This window comes from Panthera uncia, chromosome A2, assembly GCF_023721935.1.
Source record: "Panthera uncia isolate 11264 chromosome A2, Puncia_PCG_1.0, whole genome shotgun sequence".
NCBI classification, from domain to species: Eukaryota; Metazoa; Chordata; class Mammalia; order Carnivora; family Felidae; genus Panthera; species Panthera uncia.
Window position 1 is genome coordinate 54071605 of NC_064816.1, and position 8946 is coordinate 54080550.

At 52.3% G+C, this 8946-nt stretch overlaps 1 protein-coding gene across 3 annotated transcripts in view; it reads left to right on the forward strand.

Annotated features, from left to right (window-relative positions):
* The window catches only part of LOC125929671 (nuclear pore membrane glycoprotein 210-like), a 65765-nt gene that overhangs the window by 705 nt on the left and 56114 nt on the right, over positions 1-8946 (forward strand). Inside the window, exon 1 of one of the 3 annotated variants that reach the window (XM_049641081.1) lies at positions 70-4723. The exons of 1 other annotated variant lie outside the window; for it this stretch is intronic. In XM_049641081.1, coding sequence (XP_049497038.1) covers positions 4353-4723 — 371 coding nt within the window. In that variant the 5' untranslated portion in view covers positions 70-4352. Of the gene's footprint in view, positions 1-69; positions 4724-8946 lie in introns of those variants that run through there. One more of the 3 variants, XM_049641078.1, reaches the window with a different exon arrangement.

The following is an 8946-nucleotide window of genomic DNA, read 5'->3' on the forward strand; positions in this document are numbered from 1 at the left end:
GCAGCAGGTGTGCCGGCGCGCGCTTTCTGGGCACCCGGGCCGCTGCCAGGCCTCCCAAGCCCGCCGGAGAGGCCGGCCGCGCGGAGCTCGGCGGCTTGCGCGCGGGTCGCCGTCACTGCGCATGGCGCCGCCTGGGCCTCCGCGCGCCTCCGGCTGGAAGGGAGCGGGGCCCGGGCCGCAGCTAGCTGTTTGTGCGGGAGGAGGGAGCCCGAGAGTCGGCCTGACTTGAGGAAGGGCTCCGGGAAGGCCCTACCAGGGAAAGGGGTCTTCAGGACTTCCCCTGTGGGGAGAGGAGTGCCCTGGAGCTCCTGGGCCGGGGATGGGGGTCCGCGTGGTCTTACTCTTCCCCTTCATGTCCAGGACTCTGGGGAGGGGATGCTCAAGGCCCTACAAAGCCCTAGCCCGGAGACGCAGGTTTCTTGGTTTTGGCCGGTGATGGGGGACTCATCCCTGGCGCCGGACTGGTGTGGGAGTTGGGTTTGTGGGGAAGTATGAAAGGCGTGCGTGGGAAGAATCATACCCGTTCGGCATTGTTGGGAGGAACATAAACCTTTGATGAAAGGTCTTGCGAAGGAAACCCTAGGGACCCATTTTACAGATGAGAAATGAAACGCAAGGACTGGTTGGTGATTCACCTCCGGTTGTCCAGAGTGGGGTTAAGCCTTTATGCTCAAAACTCAGGCTTTTTTTTTCTGTCCCCTCCGCGCTTCCTGGGGCATCAGGAATTCTACATTCATTGTGGAGGGGTGGGATCTCGGAAACCCCAGAAAAGAATGAAACTAGAGGCCTCCGTTTGTTCCCTCTTACCCCCTAGACCGAGAGGCCTGGCTGGGCAGGGTAATGTGGCTCAGACCGTCCATCTAACCCGCCAGAGAATTCAGCTTCTACTCGTGCGGGTGGAGACAGGCCAGGGTGTGACTGAGGCCCCACCTTGCTAGAGATGAAAAAAGGCGGTTCTCTGCCCGCTGGCTTCCATGAGGCGCTTTTGCCTGTCCCTTCCTTTTCCTGTTTGATGCCTGGGCCGGTGCTGAGGCTCAACAAGGTGTGATCACGTTTCAGAGAACAGGTGTGCGTATGTATATTTTGAGTCTGTCTGGATATCAGTGTGTGCCTATCAGGCAGACATGCTTGACCCCCCACCCTGGCCCAGAGCAGCGGTCTTCCTCCTCAAGGATGCTGTTTGCAGCTATGTGTTTTCTGAAAGCGGCCTTGTGAAATAAAGCCATGCTGAGTCAGCCAATTGCATTTGGGGCTTAGTGCCTTATGCCCCAGGAGGGTCTTGTTTCTGGCTTGGTACCAGAGGCTGGCCTTTGGCTCAAAAGTTTTCTATATACCTGACTAGGGCCTTGTCTTGTGTGGGAAGATGAACTGCTAGTCCATGCTTTCCAGGAGATACATGCTTTTTCTCTGGTGGAGGTTGTCTGTTCTCTTGATATATGCGCAAGAAAGAGGAAGCTGATTGTTAAAAACAGCTGGCTTCAAATGAATCCCTTTGGATGTATTTGTGTGCTGCTTCCTTTGAGATTCTGTAGCTACACTTTTTTCCCCGCCTAAGTACATTTTCTTTTCTGAGAGGGGCTGGTGATTTTTAATTTACTTGTAAAGCTTCTTAGGAGGAAGGGGGGGGAAAAAAACCACATTCCTAACCTCCTATGCATCAGAGAAGTGCTAAGTACCTTATGACTTGTTTTGCATCTGATCCATCATTTTCATCGCAAATGTGTGACTGCTTAGCTTATGTGTCTCTTCAGAGGTATTTGGTGGTGGTGATTTTCCCCTTAATTTCACAGGAAAATCTTCCATCAATCAAGCATTGAAAATATTTATTTTTAGTAGTGCTGTTCCTAGTTTAGTTCTCTGTTGCTTTAGTTTTTGAAGAATTTCCTCTGGAGGTTTTAAGAGTTGGCATGCAGATGAGCTGTACGTCCGCAGGTATCTAAACCTGGGAGGAAACTATCCCCTTCATCCAGGAAGTTAAGTCTGCTATGGAAGAACAAAAGAATTAAAACTCTCCTGGACCTTGGGGGAACTTTTGCTCAATCGTTTGAATTTGGAGCCAGGTTCCACGTTTACCCTGAAACCACTGCATGCCTCAGCCAGTGCCTTAAAGTTGACACTTTTCCTCTTTCTTGATTTTATAGCATCAGATAGTCGGACAGTGTTTGGCCCGGGGAGCCCTAGAGATCGTAATGCAAATTGTCCTCGGGGCCTCAGAGAAGGAAGGGCTCTGTGATGTGGCATAAACACAGGTGGTCCCCGACCAGCGATGGTTCTACTTAGATTGTTCAGCTTTATGATGGTGCAAAAGCGATAGGCATTCAGCAGAAACTGTACTTGGGACTTTGAGACTGTACTTGGGACTTTAGATCACTTCCCGGGCTAGCGGCATGCAGTCTGACGCTCCCTCCGCGAAGCTGGGCAGCAGGCAGCAGCTACAGGTCAGTCATGCGATCACGTGGGTCAACACTCAATACCCTTACAAGCATTGTTATTCACTTCCAGGTACAGTATTCAACAGTTATAGGACACACTCAACATTTCATTATCAGATGGGTCTCTGTTAGAGGATTTTGCCCAACCGGAGGCTAATATAAGTGTTCCCAGCACGGTTAAGGTAGGCCAGGCCAAACTATGATGTTTGGTACATTTGGTGTATTAAATGCACTTTCAACTTGTAATACATATGTTTTTGAAGTTTATTTTGGAGAGAGGGAGAGAGAGAGAGAGAGAGAGAGAGAGAGAATACAAGTGGGGGAGGGGCAGAGAGAGAGAGGGAGAGAGAGAATCCCAAGCAGGCTCCCCTCTGATAGCCCAATGTGGGCCTTGAACTCACACACCATGAGATCATGACCTGAGCCAAAATCAAGAGTCGGACGCTTCACCGACTGAGTCACCCAGGCGCCCCGATAGTTTCAATTTGAGATGCGTTTATCGGGGCCTGACCCCATCGTAAGTCGAGGGAGATCTGTGGCAATAGTCTCTGAGTTGAGTGGGAGCTCACGGGATGCCACCATTCCCACCTCCTTCCGGGACTTGCGGCCTCCGGCTAATTGGCCAGCCACTGATTGACTCACAACCCTGAGATTAAGAGTTGCACAATCCACCGACTGAGCCAGCCAGGAGCCTCAGGTCTTTTTTTTTTTTTTTTTTTTTTAAGGTATCCTTTTATATACAAAATGGCATTACATAGACAATTGGGAAAATATAGAAAAAGAGAAATAGGCCCTAATCCTTCAGCGTAACACGGCCAGTCACTATTTGAGCTTCCTTTTAGTCACTAATTTCCCCCCCTGGAGCTCCTTTCTAACATTGCCTCATGCTTGGTACTTGGGTCATTTGGTATCTTTTTCTCTGCTAACCACCAGCTCACATTAAGGCTCAAGTATTTTTCTTTTCTTTTTATTTTTTTTAAGTTTATTTATTTATTTTGAGACAGAGAGAGAGAGGGAGAGAGAGAGAATGTGAGCGACAGAGGGTCAGGGAGAGAAAGAGTCCCAAGCAGGCTCTGCAATCTCAGCATGGAGCCTGACACAGGGCTTGATCTCATGAATCAAACGGTGAGATCATGACCTGAGCCAAAATTAAGAGTCAGACACTTAACTGACTGGGCCACCCGGGTGACCCAGGTCTCAAGTATTTCTTTAGGGTGTTTCATTATCTTCCAAAATTCTGAGTGTCTGAGCACCATTCTGGTGTTCCATCATCTGCTCACACTTTCCCCTGTGATTGAAGTCCCAGGTTCTGCTTTCTCCCCTGGGCTTGTCTTGGAGAAAGTGAGTTTCTTAGGTCAGCTTCCCAGTGCAGCCTGAGACGAGGACTTGGTTGCCTGTGGTTTATTGGAGAGTGTGCTCTCCTGGGAGGCAGGATAGGGAAGAGGAAGGACATGAGCAAGGATGTGGTCCCAGAGAAAGTCTGTGTGACTCTTGTGACCTTGTGCAGTTGAAACGCACTTCACTGCCATCTCCCTTGAGGTACAGGGGAAGCTGAGCTTTTGAGCTCGCACCCGCAGTCAGCCAGTGGCTGCCGCTGGGGAAGGGGGTGTTGTGCAACCTTCTGGGGCTCTGGGTGAAGCAGCCCTATTGGCCAGGGGTGTTTGAGTGGGTAAGGTTATGCGTGCACACCATGAGAGGCAGCCTGCCCCCCGCTGAGAGGGGGGGATCGGCCTGGTAAAGGGCATCTAGGCAGGGCATCCTAGAGCCCCCACTAAGCTGCTGTACCCAGACTTCTCCTCCTTCCCTGTGCCCGAAGAAGCCTTCCCAGGGCACCCTGAAGCTGCCTGGCGTGTTGGCCAGGCTGGGTCCTGAACCAGCGTGCACTTCTCGGCCACGGGTGTTAGGGTTCTTGGGAGGCAGATGGGAGCCCTTCCTGCTGTGGCGGTCCCCACACAGTGGCCCTTGTCCTTGGCGTGTGTTGCGTCTCACGCACCTCAGATGACCCTTGGCGAATCGGGGCACGTAAGAGCCGACAGTCCCTCTGCCCTTGCTGACCCGCGGCTGTGTGAAGTCCAAGGCCAGCAGCGCACCTCCCAGGGCCTCTCGGCCAGTCCCGCTGCAGCCTGGGGAAAGTGGAAGAGAAAGAGGAGGGGCGGGGTTTCCTCTGGCTCTTCCGGGGCCCCTTCTGCACACCGAGCCAAGGAGGAAAGTCAGCCAGCCAGCTGCCTTCTGCCGAGCTCACGGACTCGGCCTGAAGGACGGAGGCTATTCACGTGCTTGAAGCTGGACAGGTGAGGCAGTAGAAGCCAGGGGAAACTGGAGAATCAGGCCCTGAAATCGAAATAAAAAATTGACAATGTGGAAGCTTAACCACAAAAGTGGGCTTGATTCAGCGGGAGGCCCATCAGTGCTCACTGTGAAGGGCCATCCTGCCCAAGTGCACTGGTCAGCAACACACATTTCACAGATGAGGCCTGGGGGTCTACTTAGCAGGGGATGAATGTCTGTGACTTCTACCCAAGCCAGGCGCCACTCCTGGGCCTGGGGCCTGGGATCGTGAACAGGCAGATGTGTTGGTGCCCTGCTGTCCTGGAGCTTGTAGCTGGCTGGGAGAGTTAAATGATGAACCTAGATGAAATGAATGGCTGCATTTCCTATGGTAAGAAGTCTGCGAAGGACATAAAACAACACGTTGTGACAAGGGCCGCAGAAGACGGTATGCGATGTTGGGCAGGGTGGTCAGGAGAAGCCTTCTTGAAGCTGACCTGGGACCTGAACGGGTACCAGCCAGAGGGAGAAGCAAGTGCAAAGGCCCTGGGGGAGGGGCCGAGCTTGCCGGAGGAGCACAGACAAGGCATGTTTGGTGAGGGGAAGGGCGACGTTAGAGAGGGTGACAGGGGCCGGGCCATGTGGGACCTTGTGGGCTGTGGTTAGGAGACAGGAAGCGGGTTGCCAGGGTCAGGACTTGGGGCGTGTTAGCCTGGGACCAGTTCATTCTTAGGGCCTTGCTCTCTGCTCTGCACCCGCCTCGAGGTCGGCCTGCAGCTCGGGGCTGCCAGGGCCTCGTGCAGTTCCCTTCGACGACTCACAGAGGGAGGTGCCGGGAAATGTGTGTTGACTTGAGTTGACCTGGTGCTGGGTTGTTTTCTTCCTGCCTCCTTTGCGGTCTGCTCTGCCCTGCTCTGCCCCCACAGTTGGGTGGCTTCCTCCCTGCAGGCCCTGCCTCTGCCCCAGAGGGGCCGGAGCCTGCAGGTGGAGGGGAGGCAGGCTGTGCTTCCCTCCACTCCCACCCACCCCCTGCTCGTGTGCATCTCTCACTTCTCGTTTTTGGACTCTCTTTCTGGCCTGGCCTTGGGTTCCCCTGCCCAGCTCCTGTTCCTGTGTTCTGAGGAGTTGTGAGTGGTTCCCCCAAGGCCGTGGGGCCCCAGAGCGCCTGACGCAGTGTGTGTGAGCTGGCCTTCTGTCCCGCGGAATGGGAAAGACTGACTGACCCTTCCAGAAGCCACTGTCAGCCCGTTAGGTTTCCTCAAAATAAAAGTGGATCTCTGGTGCCAATATGCAGCTTACATTTTTGTTTGTTTGTTTCTTAAATTGTGGAAAGATACGCATCTTGCAAAATTTACCATCTTAATCCTGTTTAGGTGCACAGTTCAGTGGCTTGAAGCACATTCATACTGTTGTGCAGCCATCCCCACGGTCCATGTGCAGAACTAATCCTCAACTGAAACTCTGCCCCATCAGACAGAAACTCCCCCCCCCCCCCCCCCCCCCCCCCCCGGAAACCCCCTCTTCCTTTTCCTTACCCCCTTTAAATAGTTGTGTTTCCCCTGAAGCCGAACCCCCCCCCCCCCCCCCCCCCAGAGTCTGGTAACATTGTTTTGATACATTTGTTTTTATGGTTACCAGAGATGTAGGGCAAACGGTATGGGCTTTTCGGTTTCACTAGTGATACAAGGTTTCCTTTAAGAAAATTATTTTTGGGGGTGCCTGGGTGACTTAGTTGGTTAAGTGTCCCAACTTTGGCTCAAGTCATGATCTTGCGGTTTGTGGGTTCGAGCCCCGCATTGGGCTCTGTGCTGACAGCTCGGAGCCTGGAGCCTGCTTCGGATTCTTTGTCTCCCTCTCTCTCTGCCCCTCCTCTGCTTGCTCTCTGTCTCTCTCTCTCTAAATAAATAAAACATTAAAAAAATTTTTTTAAATTATTATTTTTTAACATGTTTTATTTACATATTTTGAGAGAGAGGAGGGGCAGAGAGAGGGAGAGAGAGAATCCCAAGCAGGCTCCACGCTGTCAGCAGAGAGCCTGATGTGGGGCTTAAACCCACGAACGGTGAGATCACAACCTGAGCCCAAGAGTCGGATGCTTAACCACAGAGCCACCCCACAGGGTTTCCTTTTAAAGTGCTTTTTCTTTAAAGAAGAATCCATCTAGAAGAAAAAAATAAGAAAACGATGCAAGGGTTACCTGGACGTGACTGGACCCCTGGAGGGCAGCATACAGAGAGGGGGCCTGGAGGTGGGGAAGGGGCTGGCAGACCGCAGCTGTGCAGGCAGCTGCCGGGGAAGCCGGACATGCACATCCAGAGGCTTCAGATATCGAAGGGTGTGTGTGGCAGAGGGAGCCAAGATAGCAGAACCAGTTTTTTGTTTTTTTTTTTCTGCGAATCCCTTTATATTATTCCCCACTTAATCCTAAAAAAAAAAAAAAAAAAAAAAAAAAAAGGCAACAAAAACAAAAAACCCTTTTTGGTAAGAAGGGCTACTCCCTGTGCAAATTGGTAGCCGGAGATGAGCTGGTTACTGGAAGAACCAGGTCGCCGTCCCCAGAGCCAGCTCGCTCCCGGGACCACACGGGATGGTGCCAGCGCTTCTCAGCCAGTGGGTGGTTCACCCGGGTCCCTTCAATAGGCCTTAATAAGATCAAGGACACTTTTCAGAAGCAGGATAAAGGATACACGTGGGGTTGTGATTCAGGAGGGGGCTGAGGCCTCTTCTGCTAGAGTCTGGGAGCCCGGGCCCTCCCCTCGGGCAGCCCCAGGGCGGGTGGGAGGCCTTTGGCCCTGTTTTGAATAACAGCGCCTCCGGCAGGAGGGAGTAGGGCCCTGTCTGGACTGGGACCGGACCGGACCGGGTCCAGAGCCAGGCTGGGCTGAGCCTTTTTTTTTCCTAGGAATGTGACCTTGGGCTGGTGACTTAACATCTCTGTGGAGATCTCAGGTGTCAAAAGGGGCTCTTACCAGGATGCTGGGAGCAAATGAAACAGTTGCGTTGTGTTTCACTCTGTGCCTGGCAGAGTAAACACATAATGAATACAAGGGTTTTTTTTGGGTTTTGCTTAAAAAGAGAAAAAAATACCAGTACTTTGAATGAAATAAAGCAATAAGCCTTGAAGAATTCAGTCAGGGGTGTTTCTTTCGTCCAGATTCTTCTGCCTATAGGCAACAGGAAGCTCAAGCCAGAATAGTTTAAATAAAACCAAGGAATGTTGTTTTGGCTTCTGGAACTGAACTGAACGCCCTCGCTTCTGTGCTGCAGGGGTTCGTGTGACGTCAGCAGGACCTGGCTTCTCGGTCCTTGGGTCTTGGCTTTGGCCGGGTACCCTCCTGGGGTGTCAAGGTCACAGTTCCAGCCGTACAGCCCCCAGAGTCCAGTCTAGGGGGGCACAGGCCACAGCACCCATTCGGGCTGACTCACCTGGGCACGTGCCTGGGTCTGAACCCCTCTCCAGGCAGGTGAACACAGAGAGCCGATTGGCCAGGCCCCAGCTACTTGTCTCCTAGAGTCTGGAGCAGGGTGAACTCTCTGCAGCCTTATGGTCTGAGAGTGTGAGGAGAGGCAGCACCCACAGAAAAGCTGGGTACTGTTACTGAGAGAGGTGGATGGGGGCTGGCCAGCCAAAATCCAACATGGGCCACCAATGGGAATGACATCCTCCTTGCCTTCCATTCAGTTAGGACATTTGGTGAAATTAGGTTTCTAATTAAAAACCTTCTCACAGGGGCGCCTGGGTGGCTCAGTCGGTTAAGCGTCCGACTTCAGCTCGGGTCGTGATCTCACAGTCCGTGAGTTCAAGCCCCGTGTCGGGCTCTGTGCTGACAGCTCAGAGCCTGGAGCCTGTTTCAGATTCTGTGTCTCCCTCTCTCTGACCCTTTCCTGTTCATGCTCTGTCTCTCTCTGTCTCAAAAATAAATAAAGGTTAAAAAAAAAATTAAAAAAAAAAAAAAACCTTCTCACAAAGAAAAGTCCAAGCCCAGGGGTACCTGGGTGACTCAGTTGGTTGAGTGTCCGACTTCGGCTTAGGTCACAATCTCGCAGGTTGTGTGTTTGAGCCCCACGTCGGGCTCTGTGCTGATAAGCATGGAGCCTGGAGCCTGCTTGGGATTCTGTCTCTCTCTCTCTCTCTCTCTCTCTCTCTCTCTCTGTCCCTCCCCACTCATGCTCTTTCTCTCTCAAAAATAAATAAACATGAAAGAAAGAAAGAAAGAAAGAAAGAAAGAAAGAAAGAAAGAAAGAA